Source organism: Phalacrocorax carbo, chromosome 27, assembly GCF_963921805.1.
Source record: "Phalacrocorax carbo chromosome 27, bPhaCar2.1, whole genome shotgun sequence".
In the NCBI taxonomy this organism is placed as follows: Eukaryota; Metazoa; Chordata; class Aves; order Suliformes; family Phalacrocoracidae; genus Phalacrocorax; species Phalacrocorax carbo.
Window position 1 is genome coordinate 2,344,749 of NC_087539.1, and position 20,564 is coordinate 2,365,312.

A 20,564-nucleotide genomic window follows, 5' to 3' on the forward strand; every position below is an offset into this window, starting at 1 on the left:
TGACTGTCCTAAGGTGTTCAAGAGCTGCAGAATAACGCTAGCTATGGGAAGCTATTAAAAAAAGAAATCAGAGACATGGAGGAAAACAAAAAACCCCAAGTCTGGAGCTACCAGAGGCACCTTATGACGAGCTGAGGCCACTGCAGGGCTGGGGCTGCCAAGCCACGAGCAGAGCTCTGCTTGCTTTTCAGATGGATGCAGTGAACACACACACACGTTTACCAGCACGGCCCCTCTCCCTGCGGCACCACAGCCTGTACAGCCGGCGCTTATTTTGCCCGCTATGGTTTCACTGACATTTAAAGTCGTCGACCTCCACGTGCAGGGTCTGCGCCTGCAGCCGGAGGATACGGAAGCGGCATCGCCCCATCAGGCACTTGCTCACCCTGGCTCCCGGATGGAAATCCTGCAGGACGGCGGAGCTGGCTGAGCACGAAGCGTTTCCAGCCGCAGAACAGGCTCCTAAATCAAATCTACACCAGCTGCACTGTGCAGTACTTGGCATTAAGGTGCTGTAACCCTAACCCATTCACAAATTATCAGTCGCAGATGTCTCTGCCTTTCCTACCCCCTTCAGCTTGTAATTTTAACTACAGACAGGAGTAGCACGTAATAGCCATTTCCTTCTTCCACATTTTCACTTCTTATCTAGAAGAGTTATTTCCCCAAGCTAATGTTTCCAATGGAAACTCTGCCTTTAGCTTAGTCAACACGATTTCCACGCTGATATCACCGTTGCTCTGCCTGTACCGTTGTGCCTCCAAGTAACACCACCACGTTTGCACCCAGCTAATTGCAGGGCACAGCAAGGACAGGTCAAAGGGAATATTCTGCTCCCAACAAATTGAGAACCGCAATTATTTCCACAGATGCTTCCCTGTGACACTTAGGGTCACCTGAACCCTTCCCAGATTTCAATCATCCCCTCCTCTCGCTCATGAGGAGATGCTTGCGTGCATCTCTTCATTTCCCAATCATGAATTCCACGGTAAGAGCAGCCGAGGAATCCTTTCTCTCATATTCCAAAGATTCAGGAAAGGCCAACAGAAAGGAGCTGTCCCTGCATGTGGCAAATACCACACTCCTTAAGAGCTTCTCCCTTATTTCGAAATATATGCAAACAGGTTCTTGCTAAGAATGCAAATTGCTCTATCACTTCAGAGAGAAATTGCACCAGGAATACACAACCCCCCAGGGACTCCAGCTTTAATACTGAAAATGTTTCATTTATCATATCAAGCCTATAGTGGGGTTTGGGTTTTGTATCTTCTTTTTTTGCTAGAAATGGAAGAAAAACCTCAGCTGATTAAGCTGCAGAATGCTACTGAAGTCTGCACAGAAATACTGATCTGCTGAAGACATGCCCTGGATTTGGGAGAGGAACTGAAGCTTGGCTGAAGAGAATCTGAACCTTTATCCCCCGCCTTGGAGCAAGTGCCAGGAGCTGAACATCCACTCTTGAGCAGAGGCAGATCCTGGCTGGTTTCAGGCTGCCCAGGAGAGGATGGGAGGGCTGGGAGAGCCACACAAGCTCTCTTTCAATGCCACAGCTGAACCCAAACAGCCAGGTCAGACGTTACACCACAGACATTCCCCGGACTTGCCTGAAATAAGTGCCTTAAGCCAGGCAAGCCACCCCAGTGGCACTCGGAGATCAAGACTAGGCTACAGAAGAACAGCTCCCCTTTGCAAGGCACCAACCCAGAGCTCTGCAGGAAGAGTCCAGAATTCAAGGTCTTGGGATTCACAGAGTCATAAAGTACGTGGAAAAGATCGGCAGCCTCAGAAGGGCCCTATCTGCTCCGGCGGCCTTTGAAATAATAAACTAATTTACTAAGATTCCAGGAGATAGAGGACAACATCTGAGGTCATTCCCAGAAGTAAAGACCTGGCAGTTTTGGTCAACCTGTGCTGGAAGCAGATTATGTTAGCAGATGTTTGCTGTAAGAGGTCTAATACACCCACCTATACAGATTTTTCTATCCTGCTGCCCTATTTCCTAAATAGTTGTAAGGCATTTATCAGGGTGGGGAAAGACATCAGTGCAGAGAAAGCTGCATTCAGAGAAGCAGCGAGTGACAGGAGAGTTGATTTGTGATGGATTAGTCACCCTAAATCAACACCTTAGAAACACAAGCCTTGACCAGCCCTTGTTACAAGGAGTAGAAAAACACAGCTGGCTTCCCCACTGGTTTAAGAGAGATCCAGCTTCACCACCAAGCACATTCCCCAGCAATCTGGCATTACAGCAGACATTAAGTGGCATTACAAGAGTCTTATTGTTAAAGAAAAAAGATTAGCACCCAATATACAGCATAACAAGACCCGAAGTATCGTCACTGCATTCGAGCAGGACGTTACAATAGGACCACAGGAGCTGCCAGCTTGTGGGTGAGATGGGACCCAAAAGAAAAATCAGCACATCCCTGGGCTGCTTGCACTGAAGAGGCGAAGCTGGAGCATCCGTGGGATATCTTTTGATTTATGGGAGCAAAAAAAATAAAACCCCTGAGTCATGTCATCTCTGAAGCTATTCCACAGCCAGGATTATTTGCATGTGTGTAGATTAGGAGCCACAAGTGAACGTCCCCAGGACCAGACTAACTCTCTCCATCTCCTCAGGAGAGATCTCTGCCTTGCACACAAGCTCCCGAAGCTCAGCTTGTCATAGCAATGTTTTCTTGTTCATTACTTATATTAATTCTTCGCTGTCTTGCCCCCGACCTTTCATCCATGCTGAAATCCAGCCCGTACACCCGTACCTCCTTCCAGCCCAAGCAATCCTGAGAAACTTTGGTCTCCTTACGAGCCGCGAGCAGAGCGGTGATTTCTCAGCAGACCTCTATCAGCTGATTAAAGGACAACTAGAAACGCAGCAGCCACAGGTTAAAAGACCAGTCAAAGGAGCCGGGGAGGGAAGGAGCAAGCAGCAAAACAGAAGTGAGACAAAACAAAGAGGACATCCCCATGTCATCTCTCACCAGGCGGATGAAAGATAAAACAAGCCCAGTGACCATTAAACTTTGGCATTAATCGCTATTTTTCCTGGAAGTGAAGTTTTGGTCGGAATTCCAGCCTATTGCTGCAGACCAGGGGGACCCTAAGGAAGGAATCGGGCCCGCAAGCCGAGCTCTGCTGAGCCCCTGGTCCTCCCCAGCCAGCCAGGCTGCTCTCCCAGACCAGGACAGCCGTTTACCTGCAGTGGGTGCCCAGGGAGCGTGACTAGGAGGAGCTGGCTCCTAGCTCTCTGCTTCTCTTGCCTGTCTGGACGAGCCAATGGGTAAATTCAGAGCTAAGTACAGCCACGGCACAGCACGTGATGCCAGAGCAGAGTCATGCCCTGCCCTCAACAGGCAGTTCCTTCTCCAGCAATTTTACTGGTACTTAAGGAAGTGAGTGGGTGGGCAGGGTTGAAATTGCACCCCTCTTCTAAGAAATCTGTGGTTAATTCTGCTTTCCTCCTTCCCAGAGATGACCTGCAGCAATCCCATTCCCCCCATCAGCCACTTTTTCAGCTTGTCCCGGAGCAGAAGGCACCCCGGCCAGGTATGTTTGGGCTGCAGAAAGAAAGAGAAATTACGTTTTCTGTGCTTGTGACCCAGTGTCTGCGAGCAGAGGAGGCCACTGAACACTCTCCCTGACCTGCCAGAAGTTAAGCATCACCTCTCCTGTGATCAGGTCTACACATTACCCACGGATTTAGGCACCCAGCGTTGGTGCATTGCCTCAGATCCCAGCTCATCCTCCTCCCTGCTAAGTTTGTGTAGCAAAGATCACACCACCACGGTCACAGTCTGTCACAACATACTTCACTGGTTTGAAATTCTGTCATCCATGACAAGTAAAACAAACAGAAGGAAGTGTTTCTTGCAGTGCAGTAGCCCTGTGCGTGTGCAAGGGCTCTGGCACAGACGTAGGGCCTCCTACCCTGCCACGGTGAGCGACAGTTTATATTTCAAGAGCATCAGGCAGCCCGACCACACCAGTTTTCGTGCCCTCTCCCAGTAATGCGCAGTGTCAACAAAGAGGACAGTGTGGGAGGCCACCCAGGGCAGCAGCCAGAGCACAGAAAAACAGGTTTCTCCTCCTCTGCCCAACGCTGACCAGACCACAGGATTACTCGAATGTCTGAGCATGAAGCAGAGACGCTTGGAAAACAGTCGCCTCTCCTTTGAGCGTGCCAGTGAGAACAGCTTGAAACGCCAGTCATCAGGCACAGACAGGTACAAGAACTGCCTGCACCCAGATCCCAGGACAGGAGGCGGATGTGCCGGGACTACTGGGTTGAGAAGGGCTCTGCTCCTTAGGGAGGAGCCCCCAGAAACAGAGATTTCAGTTCAGGATTAGGAACTAGTCGGCACCGTCTCCACACTAAGCGTAAGCCAGGCTATGGAAAGAAAATCTCTTTACCTGGTGAAAACAGCAACGAGCTAAAAAAAAGTGTCCTATTTAAGAGGGCATAAGGGCCTTGGGAAACTGTGGATCAATGAAAGACAAGTGTCTCAGACCACATTTCCCAGGGTATCGCGTTCAAGATCTACATGTGGCAGCCAGTACTCACCACCCCTCTGGGGACGCAAGGGTGAGCCAACGCTCACAGCTCTGATCAAGGACACTGCACATATTCCACAAAACTAAGCAAATCTAAATATAGACCATGTGGTGTCTTATCTGCGTTCCATTAAACGGGCATATTTATGGAGCCGTGAGTGTTTATTTACAAGGAACCCCCCATGTCAGCACTATCCATGTCCCTGCGGCAGGGGAGAGAAGCGAAACCTGTACAGACCTGATGTGACAGGCAGCTCCCAGAGCCCCGTCCCTCGCCTGGCAGCAGGGGACAGACGGCACAGGACGCCAGCCTGCCCGGCAGGCAAGGGAACAGGCTCTCCCCCACCGCCGATCACCTCGCCCATCGCACCAGCCGGTCGTGGGAGGCTTCTTGCCCAAGCGAGCTGGTGGAGTGGGAGCGCTGATAAAAGCAAGGGGTGTTGTGCGTTGCAGCCTGGCATTGAGAAATTGAAAGAGCACCTACGCGAGCCGGGCATCCAGCTTGCAGCAGTTGGGACAGAAAGGTCTGTAGCAAAGGGGAGCGTAGGTTTCTGGTGTGCAGACCCTTAGGATTAAGGCACTGGCTTTGAGAGTAGAAAGGTGTTGTGTGTTAAGAACGCCCTTTTCAACCTAACTCCCCTCATCCAGCACCCCAGTGCTTCCACCAAAAGCCTCTAGGAACTGAGAGCACACACAAGACTTGTTTAAGACAGAAGAGTCACTCACCAGTGTCCCACTGACCAGGAAAATCAGAGCTCAGAAGTCACGTCAGCAGGTCCTGACACCTTGGGCAGGCAGCATGTATTCCTGGCAATGAGGAAACTACTTTTAGATAGACAGATAAAGGTTCCAGGTATTGTTTTTCACCATTTTACACCCCGTTTCCATTTATTAGTAGCCAAAAGTCACTTACACGTGAGGTTTACACTGATACTGCCGTTAAACACCACAGATAAGAAAACAGCACTGGACTTGCAGCTGATTCAGCAAATAAAATGAAGGTGGAAGCAGGCAAGAGCGGCACCAGTGACTACCCTGCCACATTGGTCCTTCAGCTAAAGTCTCACCGAGGTCTCGGCTCTAAGAGGAGACCCGCTCCCCAGACATCAGCGCTGCTGCTTCAGGTCACTGCTGAGAAGCTCCATTTTAAAGCCTTTGAGAATCTCTGACCTTCCTTATCTGCCTGGACTTTTGCTCCCCTGGTCGTTAGTGTTCCTCACACCCTGGTTTAACCGTCCTTCCCTCTCCCGACCCCAGGGGCACAAGCCGTCCTCGTGGGCTCTCAGCCAAATGCCAGCACACAGGTCTTGTTAAAAAAAAAAGGTCCTTTTCATTTTTACAGTAGAGTAGTTCAGCTGGAAGGGACCTACAGCGATCAGCTACTCCATCTCCATTTTCACCTGGTTCTTCAGTTGTCCTCCTCCACAGTGGGTACAGCTTCAGAGCCAGTTTAACCCAGACAGCCCACATCACAGGGACGCTTTCCGCAATCACCGCATTAACACTCAGCACTACATCGTAGGTCAATATATTTCTTTTAAGAAGCAGTTTTGTTTGCATTTCTCTCATTTTGGGGTTGTATTTTAATCTCCACCTTTGCCAAACTGTTCTAAATTAATGCCACTGCCTCTCATCCCCACCACAGGGTGTTGCCAGACAGCAGGGGGGTGCCCACGCGCAGGGACAAGCACCCCACATTTCCCATCACACCGGAGCGGGCAATAAAGAGGGTAACTGGGAAGCTGCGGTGCAGAAGCAGTCAGGCTCCGGGTCTCCTGAAATACGCTTTCATGTGAGGGGGAAGAAAACCATCAACAGAAACCAGATGCTCCGCGCCTGCCCTCCACGGGCTGCGAGACAAGCAGCCAGCTGTCGCAACAACTTTCACCCGCCGCCTGAAAACGCGGCGGTTGTTTTGCCCCCCGATCTTTCGGCCTCAGTGATGCGTGGTGAGCGTGAGCCATCTCTCACCAGTTATGCAAGCCCCAGAGCAGAGCGCTGAATCGCTCCACTGCCACCTCTTGCCCAAGAGACATAACCAGGAGGTTACCCAAAGGGGGAACCACCCCCTTGTAGCTATGGTTAGGGAAGAGTCAGAGCAGAGCCACTTCTGCAGGAGCTGGGGCAAAAGCCATCCAGAGCACTGGTTCCCAGCATCTCCTGCTGGGAGGAAGAACCGTGATGCAGGCAGCTCTCCCCCCGGGGCTGCTGCACCCAGCATCTGCAGGATGGGACAAGACCCTACTCAGCACCTAGATGCGTCCCCACCAACGCAGTACCATTATTTAGATGCCACCTGCATCATATTCAAATACAGAAGGGCACCATGTAAAACCCACTGCCTGCAAGACACTTCCAAAACAGGACACCCCATAAATGACATCGCCTTCCACAGAAGTGGGATTTAATTCCTCCCACGTGACGTGGGTTGAGGAAAGTCCCTCGTAGCAGCGTCCAGTGCCCACCCACGTAACAGCCCCCACGCCTCCTGCATCCCCGCACAGCTTTTCTCCAGCTGCAGCATCAGCTGATTGCCCTCGGTTGTGGCCATAATTGGACCGAGGAAGTTCACGCCAGAGCAATCAGACCTTACCCAGATGCACGTCCCCTTCCTCTCATCGCTCTTGTGGACTCACATTCCCTTGCACAAGTAGGGGAAGATGTCAGCCAAGCTGCGGCACAGCTTACCCCCCTCACCTTCATGCTCAGACATCACACGGGAGAAAACCAGACACGCTTATAGCCTTTAACTCTGATTATTCCTCTCCCAGTGACTTGAGATTTCAGCATTTGCCCCTTTGCGAGCCACAGGGAGTTTGGGCCAGACTGACTTCGCTTGGCTCCACGACAGCAGGTTAAAAATTATTCCTGAGTGCACCTCTAGCCGCAGAGAGGGGGACAGCCGCAGATCCAGTTAGCTATTAAATGGAAAAAGAGGCTGGATTATCCAGTTATTTTGTCTTAAGTACATTGGGATTCAGGAAACAAACACCTAGTGAAAAACTAACTGACCCGAGGCAAATTCTTGCCTGATGAAAAACCTATTTTTGCGCTTCATGCCTTTGTCATTCAGAATTCCACCGCGAGATCTTACACCTGATCTGTTTACAGACAAGCACGATCTGGGGCAGACATCTGCCAACGCCTCCTGCACCTGATGGGCCTTCCTCACTCCTCTTCCTCACTCCTCCGGGTGCTGGTACGCGATGCCAGAGGGACAGCTGTCCAAGCCACGCAGTGCCAACACGTGGCTCTCAGAGCTACCAAACCTCAGCCTGGCACTTTTTTTCCCCCCCCTAGCTCAGCACACTTTCACAAGGCCCATCCGAAAGTCACAGCACAGCCGACAGCTACTGACCCAATCTGATTTGACTCAGTTCTAACCGGCTGCTTTGGAGAAGGAAGAAGAGGTTTTATTCAAATGAGTAATTACAGCCTTAACTTCCTCCCCCAAAGCAGATAGGTTAAATCTTCCTCCCTACCTGTGCAGAGGCACTCGGGGCACTAACCCAAGGCAGCCTGGCTCGCTCTTGTTCCCCAGCAGACGGGGAAAAAGCACCGACGGGGTCTGCAGACCGGCGTGAGATGCCAAGCATGTGTCCATCTCCCTTCAGGAGGCGGCGCACATTGCCCCGAGATCGCTGGTACTCCTTTGACCAAGTCCTCGGAGGAAGATGAGTCATTGCCCAGCTCATGTGGGAGGAGAGCATGCCACAAAACGCTGCAAAGCCAGAGCTGGCTTCTCATGAAAACCAGCTTCTGAAGAAACTTTTAATGCTGAAGGCTCCTGCCCCAGGCTTAAATAAGGGGGAATAAAGAGGAAGGAGCAGCTTACCCTAAAGAAGGGGCACATCTACCTGCCCTGCACCACCCACAACCCCCCAAGTGCCTTTGGATGCTTGGTCCTGGCCCAGGGGTGCCTTGCTTAGCCTAGGGAGAAAGAAATCCCCCATTCCTCATGTAGGAACTGCAGGAAGATCCCCAGTACCTTCGTTTTCTTTGTGCTGGGAACTCGCAGCTGAAAGATCCTGGCAGTCACATCCAACAATGTCAACGGGATCACTCAGAGGCAGACGAAAAGTCACTGGGGAATTACCAACAAGTGCAATTACTGCCCTGCTGGGGTCTCAGCCTGGCATTTGAAATCGCTTCCCCTGCTTCAAAAAAATACTAATTGGGAGATTAAGATACATTTTAAAGCCAACCATTAATCAGGCACTTATCTGAATCAGAAGCCAGCCTGTTGATAAGAAACAGGTTGGAAACCCTGAAACACCAGTTAAGCACCCCAACAGCACCCAGGTAACTCACCAGTTTCAGAGCCCCCCAGAAAGGGTTTGGAGAGCCCCAGAGAAGGGCCCACAAGGGCAGGACACAGGGAAAGGGGACAGGGGTGACTTCCCCTCGTGGGGGCCAGAGAGTGAAGCTCAGGAAGGGGCTCAGGGCTACAGAGAGGAAAGGGGGAGTTCACACCAACAAGGGGTACATGACTGGGCCCAGTTGCTCCCCATCCTCATGCCAACCTCCGTGGGAATTGCCAGCCAGCCCAGAAAGGGTTATGTGAGCCAGAATTTAGGGGGAAGGAAAGCACCCCCAACACAGTCACATTCAGCCCCCAGGACACCCCACGGCTCCAAGCTGAACCCTCATTTCTGGGCCCAGTAAGGGGTGGTCAGAGCAGAGACTGGGCAGCATTGGGGGGGCCCTGACACCCAAAAACCAGGAGCCACCCCCACAGCTCAGAGAGCCTACAAGGGACAGGGACACCCCCAACCCTAAGGAGTCCCCAGTTTTGGCAGGTGAAGCCCTTTACAACCCTGATAGCCCCCAGATGAGGGGAGACACTGAGTGTCAGGGGACCTCATGTGGGACCCTCAACCTGGTGGGGGGGGCCACAAACATACATAGGATCCCCAAACCAGGATGAGAAACACGTGGAGCCCCGTGGGACCCAAGACAGGGAGCACACAGAGCACCAGGGGAGGCTCAATACCCCCACAGGACCCCCAAACCCCAGGGGGACTCAGTGGACACCCCCCCCCCCAAACCCACAGGACCCTCTAACCAGCAGGGGGAACCCGGGCTGACCCACACCCACACCCTTCCGGCCACGGGGGGCACCAGTGTCCCCCGACACCCGTGTCCGTGGGACCACGGCAACAGCCGCCTACCCCGACGACCCCCACCCACGCCCGGCACCACCCGTGTCCCAGCGACCACCAGAGCCACCACCGCCCCCAAGACCCAGCCCACGGTGGGCACCGAGTGGGGGCTTCCCCTCAGAAGCAACATCCCCAGCGCCCCCCGCCCGGTACCTGCGCTCCGGCACCGCCACCCCCTCCATGGCCCCGGAGCCGCCTTTTGACGGGAACCGGCCGGCTCCGCGCCCCGCCCCTCCCCGCGACCACGCCCCCTCCGAGACACGCCCCTCCCCGCCATCGCCAATACCAGCGCGGCGCCGCCTCAGCACCGCCCCCTAGGAGGCGTGTCTGCGCCGACACCGCCTACCAGCACCTAATAAGGATCGCTGCTGCGCGAAACTCCGCCCACTAGGGGCGTGGCGAGGGCTGGCGGGAGGTTGCACGTGGCTGCCTGCGGCGCGGGGGCTCCCACTGGGCTGCCCGGCTTGGGGACCCCAACGGCCGCAGCCCCCCTGCCCAGCCCGGCCACCGCCTTCGGCCCAGCCCCTGCCCGTGCTGCCCCGCTCCCGTGCCTTGTGGGGAGCCCTGTGCTCTGCCAGGGGCTGCAGGGATGCCGCGGGGGGCTTTTGGGGTGCCGCTGCCTGGCACTTTTGGGGGGCACAAGCCCTACAGAAAGCCCAATGGGCTCAGGCAGCTTACCCATTTCCTCCCGGCCTGTGATCAGTCCCTTACTGGGACAGGGCAAACACCACCAGTACAATAGTGCCCCCCCCAGCACTCCCAGGCAAACTGTCTCCCTGCAGCACCAGGTCCTGAGCGCATTTGAGTGTGTGTGTCCCCCCCCGCACCTCACCCTTGCTCTGGTGTCTCCTGGAAGCCCAGAGGTTGCAGAGCTCTGTCCCTGGAGCCGGTGGCGGTTCAGAGGCTGCTTCCCTTCCGGATTTCTAAGTAACAAGCCCCCACGTACTCGGAGCGCTCGCTGCATTCATCACCTAGCAAACAAACTCCATCTGGCTTATGCAGCTGCAGTATTTGCTGGGCTTATCTCCCTCCTCTCCTATTTTCAGGAGGACACCCGAGAGACCTGCCACCGCACACTGCAAAACCTCTATCTGATTACAGCCTTGAGAGAGTTCTTGTATTTTTCTACTCTTAGATCAGATTAAGGGCAGAGGGAGAGCTGATTCATCCTCTGCCTCCAGACTAGAGACAGCAGCATCTGCAAGGGCCTCAGCGCAACTCCAAGTGCCGGAGACGTGTACGACCAAGGGTGGGCAGGTTCCCGGCAGAGTCGTGGCTGTTTGCAGCATCCAGACTGCTCCGGTCGGCCCCGCGGCTGCTCTCGGCATGCCGCAGAGTCCAGGGCTTCATGTCCCAAGCATGAACCGACCCTGTGCAAAACCTTCGCAAGTCTGGGGGCCAAGGGCTCACAGGACACCTCGGTTTGGCTGCTTCTGTGGGACCTGGTGGTATTTGGGACAGCGCAATAAGCTGGGTCACAAATACTGACCTTGACCACCCAAAATCCCATTACCGGTGACGTGAGTCAAACTTGGAGCGTGGGGGTTTGGGCTGAGCCGGTTCAGCCGGTGTCACAGCCCCAACCCAAAGCTGCTCCATCGCTCGGGCTCGTTACACCCCCAGTCTGAAAAACTCAGGATGTTTGGCAGTTTTTCCCTTTCCAACTTCAAAACCCCATCCAGGGTTCAGCCACCAGCAACATCGAATAAAACAGCAAGAAATGCCCTGAGAAAGGCCCTACGAGATGCTCCCAGGGTTTATTAAGTGTCCCCTAAACCCAAAATCCCCGGTGAAAATGAGCCCCCAACGCACACGAGCGAGGCAGACGGCAATCACCGCCTCTCAGCTGCAATCACCGGGTTCAACAGCTCTAATTTGCGTGGGGTAAACATTTCACTAACTGTTTTCAAATGGATTTAATGAGGCCAATGAGAGAAAACAACGTCTGGGAAGAAATGGGAGACGATTAGAGGCAATTTAGTGGCGCAGAACCTTTTCAGGAGGGTGGGGAGTGGGTGATTTTGCACGGGCACAGTCGCACACACACGTTCCATCGCCGCTGATTTCCACCATCGCAGCCATTTAAATGTTAAAATATGTCCCAAGCCTTCGGACAACAGATGTCCCACTGACCTCGCCTTGCCGGGACCGGTGCAACATGCTCCTCAACCCCATAAAAAACTGTTCTCCTGCCAAACCCACCTTTTTTTTCCACAGCCACGGCTGCGTTTGTGCCCCAAGCTATGGGGAAGGCTTGCAGCTGATGAGAGGTTTAATTTGCTCCCTCCGTCATGACCTGTGGTGGTCATAGCTGTTTTCCAGCAGCTCTCCTGCTGCTTTCCCCCCTCAATCCCCCTCACACGAGGGAATCCGGGGCCAGACCCTGGCACAGCTCTTGCTTTCCTGCTCGGCTCGTCGTTGCACCCCCGTGACTTGCATCGTGCTGGCAAGAAGCTGCACAAGAGGATGCAAAACCCCTCCTGCGCGGGAGCCCGGGGGCGCGCGCGGATGCAGGAGGATTTAATTCTTGCACCACGCATGGGGTGGGAACGGTGACCGAGAGCTGTGACCGTGAGCCGGTGTCTTCACACTCCTCCAGGCTGGGAAAAGGGGTCCCTCGCCTCGGTGGGGGATCGGTGGGGCTGGGGGAGGATGAGGATGGTTCAACAGCCAGGGTGGGATGTTGAGTGGGAGGAATCAAAGCCCTCCTCGGCCACGGGCACGGCCAAATCATGTCACTTCCCCAGCTAACCCTGACGGGCACACGGAGAAGGGAAACGTTCCACAACTGGGCTGGAAATTGCTCCGCAGCCACCGGCTTCACCAACGGGGTTCCACCGCGGCGGCGGCAGCTCCCCCGGGAGCGGCGCTGCCCCGTCCCGCTCCGCCCCGGGCAGGGGGATGGAGCCAGCTCTCCCCGGGGCGACTTACGTGCCTGCTCCGTCCCCCCGGTGAGCAAAAGTTTCTCAGGAAGCGGTTGCAAAATCCCGCCAGTGTGGCGATGTGCCGGGCGGGGTGTGGCTTGGCACCCCCCCTCCCCTTTTCACCCGTCCCCACTGGCTTTGTGGGGAGAATGGATTTAAAATGGGAAGAAGAGGGATTAAGCTCAGGATACACCACGGCAAGAAGAGCTGAGGAGAGGCTGCTGCGGGGTTTTGCACTGCCGTTTTTGGAGGCAGCGTCTTCCCCACCCACCTGGCGATTCTCTGTTGTCTAATATAGGGTTGAGCTTGCCCCACAGCCCGTCCCCAGGGGGCTCAGTGCTGGTTTCCCCTTCCCTGTCCCCTCTCAACATGCCATTCGCAGCGTCCACCCATGCAGCCGTCTGTCCGCATGGGTCAGTCCTGCACCCAGCACCTTCCTCGGGCGTGCAACAACCATCTCAGGGGCGATGGGAGATGCACAGCCCGCAATTAGGCAACTAGGAGGTGGCAATTAGCGCGGGGGGAAAGGCGAGCTGGGAAGCCTCCCTCTCCCTGGCATTTTGCTCCTGGGAAGGAGAGAATAAATGATCCATAAAGTTTCCATCGGCGACGCACGGGAGAGCAGCAGGAAGCATCTGCCTCCGGAGCGTGCGAGGCCGATGGAAATATTTAATTTCGCCGTAAACTTTATTTTGATGGTTTGGGTGATTATGAGGGGAAGGAATTCGTTTTTCCAGTAAGTTCTCACGTTTGTTGCGGAGGAAAAAAAATTCACCAGTGTTTGCACGGGAGGGAGTTCATTAAATAAATGTTGACCCAAATGGGGTGTTTTTGCTCATTCCTGACCCAGAGCTGTCGGGGCTGGGGGTGGTGGGAGGAAAGAGCTGGTTGGACTTTTTTTGCCCCAAAATTCAGAGGTTTAGAAACACTTGAGATGCTGCATTACATCAAGGCCGGGTCGTGGGGTGCTGGGGGCGATGCTGGGCTGAACCGGCTGCTGCACCGGGGCCTTCGGGCTGTAAAACTGGAAAAAAAAAAAACGAAATAAAAACGTCAGGAGAGTTGGGGAGGGGATCGTAAAGGAGACGGAGCAAAGATCAAGCGCCTGGCGCTGCCGTCACGAGGGCAGAGACCCTGCGGGTCCGTTTCAGGGGGGAATTGGGCTTTTTCCATAGTTTTCTCCCTGCGGTGGGGACGTCCCCAGGGTGCAGAGCCCAGGGTGAGGGTGCTGAGGACCCCCCGACTGACACCCCCAGGAAGCGCCGGGGGAGAATGAGTTGATATCTGGTGAGGCTGCGGCAAAGGGTGGAGCGTGCCAGGCTCTCACGGCCTCGCACATTTTGCATGAGCACGCAGAGTCTTGCACAGCCTTGTACCAGCTCACATTGCTGTGCCAGCTTGCACAAGCACATGCGAGCTTGCACAAGCACACATGGCCTTGCACAGACTCACATGAGCTTGCAAGAGCATGCACAAATCTGCATGGCCCTGCACAGCCTCGCACGAGCACACATGGACTTGCACGAGCTTGCACGAGCATACATGGCCTTGTACAAGCATTCACGAGCTTGCATGAGCATGCACAAGCACACACAGCCTTGCATGGCCTCACACGGGCATGCACGGCCTCGTGTGATCTTACACAAGCATGCACGGGCATACATGGCCTTGCACAAGCACACACGACCTCGCACGAGCATGCACAGCTTCGCACGAGCATGCACAAGCACACACAGCCTTGCTCGAGCAAACACAACATCGCACGAGCTTGCACAGCCATGCACAAGCCTTCATACTGGTGTGGGAAAGCTCCATACTGGGATGGTTGCCCTCATACTGATGTGTATGGGTTCCAGACTGGGCCTGCTGATGTGTGAGTGGTTCATACTGGGATGGATGCCCTCATAGTTGTAGAGGGGGGGCTCCATACTGGGACAGGTGCCCTCACATTGCGGGGAGGTGGGTCCATGCTGGGATGGGGGCCCTTATACTGGTGTGTGAAGGTCCCATACGGGGTTGGGTGCTCTCACACTGGGGTGTGGGGGCTCCATACCGGGTCAGGTGCCCTCACATTGCGGGGAGGCGCGTCCCTACTGGACCAAGAGCCCTTATACTGGTGTGTGAAGGTCCCATATTGGGTCAGGTGCCATCATGCTGGGGTGGGGGGTGGCTCCATACTGGGTCAGGGGCCCTCACATCGTGAGGAGGCGGGTCCATACTGGGACGGGGACCCTTATACTGGTGTGTGAAGGCTCCATACTGGGCCAGGTGCCCTCACACTGGGAGGAGGCTGGTCCATACTGGTATGAGGGCCCTTACACTGGTGTATGAAGGTCCCATACTGGGTCAGGTGCCCTCATACTGGGGATAGGCGGGTCCAGACTGGGACAGGGGCCCTTATACTGGTGTGTGAAGGTTCCATACTGGCTCGATGCCCTTCCACTGCTCGGGGGTGAGTTCCGTACCGAGCCCCTCCTCGTTCCCCCCGCGCATGCGCGTTCTGCCCCGCCGGCCGGCCCCGTGCGTGCGCATGCGCAGGGAGGGAGGGGCAACTCACAGCGCGCATGCGCACAAAGACACGCCCATCCGCCCTCGGAGGACCCCCCGCGTAGCTGCGGCGCATGCGCAGTTCCGGAACACGCCCTTCAGTCTCGTCAAAAGGGTGGGGCCATGGGCACGCCCCCTCTGCGGCGCAGCGCATGCGCACTGATGGAGAGGCACGCCCGGGCGGGGCCTTTCGTCACGGTGAGGCGTTGCCCACAAAGCCCCTCCCATTGAGCTGGCGGGTGGGGCGGCCCCGCGGTGACGAAACGCCCCGCCCGGGCGTGCATTGGGCGTTAAGCGAGGGGGCGGGCTCTTCGGGAACCCGCCCCATTCATCCCGCCCTGAGCTCTGTACGCTTGCGCTGGCCACGGGGGGGCGGGGCCAGGGCTGGGCTCCGCCCGCCGCCGCCTCGCGGCGTTGTCATAGAGACGGCGGCTGCGCAGGAGGGGGTGAGGCTGCGGCGGCGGGTCTGAGGGGCGGCGGGGGGGTGTCTCTCTCATGGGGGTGTTGGGGGACACGTCTCTGTGAGGTCGTTTGAGGGGAGCAGTAGTTTCTGGGGGGGGGTCTGAGGGGCTGTGGGACCCTTGAGGGGGGAGGTTTGAGAGGGGAGTTGGAGGGAATGTCTTTTTTTGAGGCGGGGGGTGTCTAAGAAGGTATGCTTGACTGTGGAGGAGGGGCAGGTCCCCTCTGGGGGGTCCTGAGGGCTCTAGGTCTCTCTCTCTGGAGGCTGTTGGCTTCTGGGGGGGGTCTCTGCTTAGGGGGGCCTTCTGGAAGTGAGCCTCCACTGAGGTGTCCTGAAGTAGCGTGTCTCTTTTTGTGGGGTGCTGTGGAAGTCACCCCTTTGGGGGGAGGTCTCTGTGGTGGGTGTTGGACCCCCCTGCCCTGGCAGGGTGTCTCTGTGTGCGGGTATTTCTCTAAGGGATGTTGGGGGGAAGGTTGTTCCCCTCATGCCTGTAGTTCAGGGTAGGGCTTCCTCGTTGGCCAGAAGCAGGCTGAAAACCTATTTAATGACCAGGACTTCTCTTGCTGCCTCCATCATAGGTTATGCGGCTTTCCTACAGCAGCTGCAATGGGTTCTGTGCTTTCCCTCTCCGTTAATAACGCTTCTTCAAGGCAGAGGAAGAAGGCTGAGGATGATGACGATGACTTACTCGATAGCCGAGACCGTGTGGAAGACATTGCCAAGTTCCCGTATGTTGAATTCACAGGTCAGGACAGCATCACCTGTCCCACTTGCCAAGGCACCGGCTGCATTCCCACAGGTGACTGCTCCTCCCACTTAAATAAGAAAAGAAAACGTTGCTTACTTAAGTGAGCAACCTCACATGTGTTTGGAATTGGTTAACGTGCTCCTTTTGCTTTCCAGAGCAGGTAAATGAGTTGGTGGCTCTGATACCCTACAGTGACCAACGGCTTCGTCCGCAGAGAACGTAAGTGTGTAGTAAGAGAGCAATTACATCTTTGCAAAGAGGGCTCTTTTGTTGTTTGCTGCCACAACTAAACGCTTCACCCAGCCTGCTGCTTCTTCTAGTGGTTTGTTTTCATCCAAGTATGTCAACAAATACAATTTAAAGTTTAACTTTGCTTCCTGTGAAATCCCACTGTGGGGTGAATGTGGAAACAATGATTCTACTCACACGCTTCATCCCCGCAACCTTTACTGAAGCTTTTAGAGAGAACCTCGCCAACAGCAAAAAAAATTAGATTATGAGAACACTGTGGGGGCTAAAATGATTCTTTGGTTACTCATTACCAAAGAATAAGCTGTTTAAAGGGTGACGATTTTGAGCAATTTCAGATATTGAAAACATTAGAGCAGCACTTCTGTGTCCCTTCTAGGGAAGAACAAATACGTGTTGTTTGCTGCGTAGGTTGGGTTTCAGATACGAGGTCTCTTGCAGCTGCAGACGCTGCGTTAGGGCGAAGGAGGTGACCCCTTCCCTGCCTCTTCCAGGAAGCTGTATGTCCTGCTGTCGGTGCTGCTCTGCCTGCTGATATCGGGGCTGGTGGTTTTCTTCCTCTTCCCACACTCGGTCCTGGTGGATGACGATGGTATTAAAGTGGTTCAAGTTTGGTTCGACAAGAAGAACTCCGTTGTCATTCTTGCCATCACGGTACGGTTTTCGTGCGTCTTTGTTCCTGAGGGAATAAATTCTGCGCTGAGCTGCCAGGAAGGTCACTCCTACTCACACCCTCCCCCTGTGTTTTTCCATCCAGGCCACTTTACGGATCAGGAACTCCAACTTCTACTCAGTGACGGTGACCAGCCTGACTAGTCAGGTGCAGTACATGAACACTGTCATAGGAACCCAGCAGATCACCAACGTCTCCAGCATCCAGCCGCTGAGTGACAAACTGGTATTTGTCTTTCGTTGCAGTTATGATGTAGGCGTCACCAAATCAAGCGTGAAACCCGCAGGCTGCTACGAGTTAACTTGATGATAGTCTGTCCATACCTTAAAGCTTTGCTTGGCAAAGTAGCCTCATGGCTAGAGCAGCCTGTGCTTTACGCATGCCAGCTGAAAGGCAACAGCAAGTAGGAAAGACTCTGAAGGGGGTGGATTTAAGCGAGTACTTGAGCTGCATGTGGATGTGTCTTTATCTTTTACAGGTGAACTTCACTGTGAAGGTGGAGCTGGGTGGACCTTTCTCCTATGTGTAGTAAGGATTTGCTACTCTCTGCATATAGCTGGGGTTGGGGGTGGGTTTAAGCTGCTTTAATTAGAATCTGCTCTGGAAATGACTTGTTTTCTGCTAACTTCCAGGAAAGTAACTCTTTGCTAGAAATGACTTGAAAGGCCACTTTGTCGGGGTGTTGTGACGTGGCTTTTGGACCATGTTTGTTAGCACCAAAGAGAAAATATCATCAGAAGATACCGAGAAACGCAAGTGTTTCTGCAGCCCTGTTTAGCCCATCCTGACCTATTTCTTTGTTTTGATTTCTTCTAGTTTCTTTTGCACGTTTCCCAAGGTGAAGGTACACAACATAGTGATCTTCATGAGGTAGGTGGTTTTCTGCTCGGCTCCTGATTCAAAAGGGAATTGCTGCCGCAGCAAATCTAGGGTACATGAAGAAAATCCCACTTGGCAAGCACCCCAGCCTGGTTCACTGTGTCAGCTTTTAATCCAGGCCAGTTGACACAGTTGGGTGAAATGTAAGACAGAGGAGAGGACACCAGGTTGCTCCGTGCCGAGCTTTCACGCGAGGGGTGGTGTGCTCCAGAGGCTGCGCTCGCCAGCTCTGCGCATCCCTGCCCGCTGCAGCGAGTCATCTTGAGCAAAAATTTGAGGATCTGCAGCTTTTGAGGGGGAAGAGGGGTTACGTGAGGCATGTAAAAACCTGATGGGGTGGCTTTATTTTGATAGAGGGCTTGCTGTCGCAGGTCCTGTCCGCACTAAACTGCTCTCTCCTCTCCCAGGACATCGGTGAAGCTCTTGTACATCGGCCACAAGACGCAGAGCGCTTTGGAAACGTACCACTACGTGGATTGCAGCACCAACTCCACGGCCGCCCAGGACCTGCCACCTCTGCCACCCCCTTTGACACGAGGCGCAGCCAAAGCCGAGAGCAAGGCCTGAGGGCGCAGCTGACGTCTTCCGTGGGCGGGCGGTTGTGCAGATGGGTTTAGAGAAGGGACTGGGAACTTTCAAATGGAACCAGTGACTTTGGTGGGAGTTGTTTGGAAGCTCTGGGTCCTTTCTGCGCTTTCCTGTGGGCAGCTGGGCTGCGCTGCTGGCCTGTCTGCATAACCCGCTTGGGGCATTGCTCACACGCAAGCGCACAGATCCCTTCCCAAAGTCGGGGTCCTGCTGGGCCTGCCTTCCTCTTGGCTTCTGAAGAACTAGCTTTTGGTAGGGAAACTGGACAGCCAAGCTTCATGCTTTGGGGTCTGAAGATCCCAAAGATTTAGAGTTGACTTGTGCAGCTGTTTTGAAGCTTAGCCCTGTTGTCGGGTCCTTTCAGGGTAAACAGAAATTAGTTCTGTGCAATTAATTTATTCCACTTGTGTTTGGTGTCAGGGTGTCGCTGGCTTGTTTCAAAGCCTGGCTGGATAAAAAGGGATAGTTCTTTGCGAGGAACGCACAGATAACCTCTCTAATTTGCACTAGTAGGAGGCAAAGGAATCGAAACCTTCGAAACACACTTTCCCTGTTGTGCAGATTTCGTTTGCTGGCAGCTGAGGCCACCTACAGCAAACCAATACCAAAACACCCCTGTCTTAATGAGAGGGCCTCGGTAAGCGCGGCGCTGCTGGGGACGTGCGACGGGCCCCTGTGAATTAGACCTTCCTCCTCCTCCGCGCACGGCCCTGAACCCTCCTCTCCCCACATTTGGCAGCTGCGGGGGTCTCTGGGGCTTGAAACCGGGGAACTCGCAGCTCAGTGTTGCTTTGTTACTTGTGCCTGCAGCAAACGAGCCCGGATTTAAACTGATTTTGTGGGGGTTGCTGTTTTCAAAGGCTTACCCCCAGGAGCCGTTCCCGACGGACGGCATCAACCCCGTTCTTAAAGCGAATAAATGCGAAAGCTCAGCCCGCCGCGGTTCTCGCTGCGGAGTTGTGCCGTTTGCAGCCGGCAGCGTTTCATTCTGCCTCCGCCCTTTGTAGTTTTTCTGGCACTTGATTGCTGCGGCTGCCCGCGTTTCCTCTCTGCCGGCACCTACGCCTGTCTCTGGCTGCCTGTTGGATGCGAGGTTGTGTGACAGGGGGTCTCTGTGTGTGTGTGTGTGGTAAAAAAGCACAGATAAAGGCTGCAAGGGAAAGGGATCGTGGTGGTTTTCAATGAAGGATACTTTATCTTGTGTGAGTGTGAATTAAAAGCACACCTTGCTTTTTTAAAAAGTGGCGTTTCTGCCTAACGGTGTTTCTAGGAGTGAATTCTACTTATTAAAGCCGAGTTGTACATTTCTGTGCAGAGTCCTTTATTCAAAGAAAAGCTCTGGCTTCCTCCTGCAGAAATCAAACTTTGTCCTAGAGTTAGCGCTCTGTGGTGTGACTGGTGTCATGTCGCCTATTCTCTACTGGTGATTTTTGGGGTTTGGGGCTGAGTAACTCAAGCAAGAGAGCAGCGAAGCACCTCCCTTCCCACCCCGGGCAGTTGGGACCAGTGACCGGAGTCACCGACCCAACCTCCGTGGCTGTTGCGCTGCACAGTCCCTGCCGCTCTCGGTCATGAGCTTCTCACACGACTTCTCTAAACCCACTGATTTATGATGAGTCGAGCTTTCTTTTTTAAGGAAAATGAGGAAATCACAAACTTTGCTTTTTAGCCATTTCATTTCCTGAACTTCCTCCTTGTCTGGGAGCTTCTCCTTGTGGGGCGACGCAGCCTCCTGTTCCCCAGAGTTGTCTCTTCCCCCCCCTTGCTGTTGTCTTAGGCTGCA

General features: G+C 54.3%; 2 protein-coding genes across 8 annotated transcripts in view; one reads left to right on the top strand and one right to left on the bottom strand.

Annotated features, from left to right (window-relative positions):
• VDR (vitamin D receptor) overlaps positions 1–9,931 on the bottom strand; it is a 41,283-nt gene extending 31,352 nt beyond the window's left edge. For 2 of the 6 annotated variants that reach the window (XM_064474423.1, XM_064474428.1), the window contains exons 1-3: positions 9,867–9,931; positions 8,540–8,635; positions 5,278–5,358 (exon numbers count right to left, since the gene is read on the bottom strand). The gene's annotated coding sequence lies outside the window, so the exon portion shown is untranslated. Of the gene's footprint in view, positions 1–3,196; positions 3,274–5,277; positions 5,359–5,464; positions 5,760–7,248; positions 7,366–8,539; positions 8,636–9,866 lie in introns of those variants that run through there. The other 4 variants (XM_064474426.1, XM_064474424.1, XM_064474425.1 and 1 more) reach the window with 4 other exon arrangements.
• A 5,635-nt stretch (positions 9,932–15,566) lies between these two features.
• Positions 15,567–20,085, top strand: TMEM106C (transmembrane protein 106C). 2 transcript variants are annotated; one of them, XM_064474470.1, is made up of 8 exons: positions 15,567–15,630; positions 16,223–16,443; positions 16,548–16,611; positions 17,136–17,295; positions 17,399–17,539; positions 17,793–17,842; positions 18,131–18,184; positions 18,601–20,085. In XM_064474470.1, exons 2-8 carry the CDS (start codon positions 16,251–16,253, stop codon positions 18,758–18,760), a joined length of 822 nt encoding a protein of 273 aa, XP_064330540.1. In that variant the 5' UTR covers positions 15,567–15,630; positions 16,223–16,250; the 3' UTR covers positions 18,761–20,085. The 2 variants fall into 2 exon arrangements, with proteins under 2 accessions (XP_064330540.1, XP_064330541.1); XM_064474471.1 differs by lacking the exon at positions 15,567–15,630 and adding an exon at positions 15,697–15,710.
• The last annotated feature ends 479 nt before the right edge of the window (positions 20,086–20,564 follow it).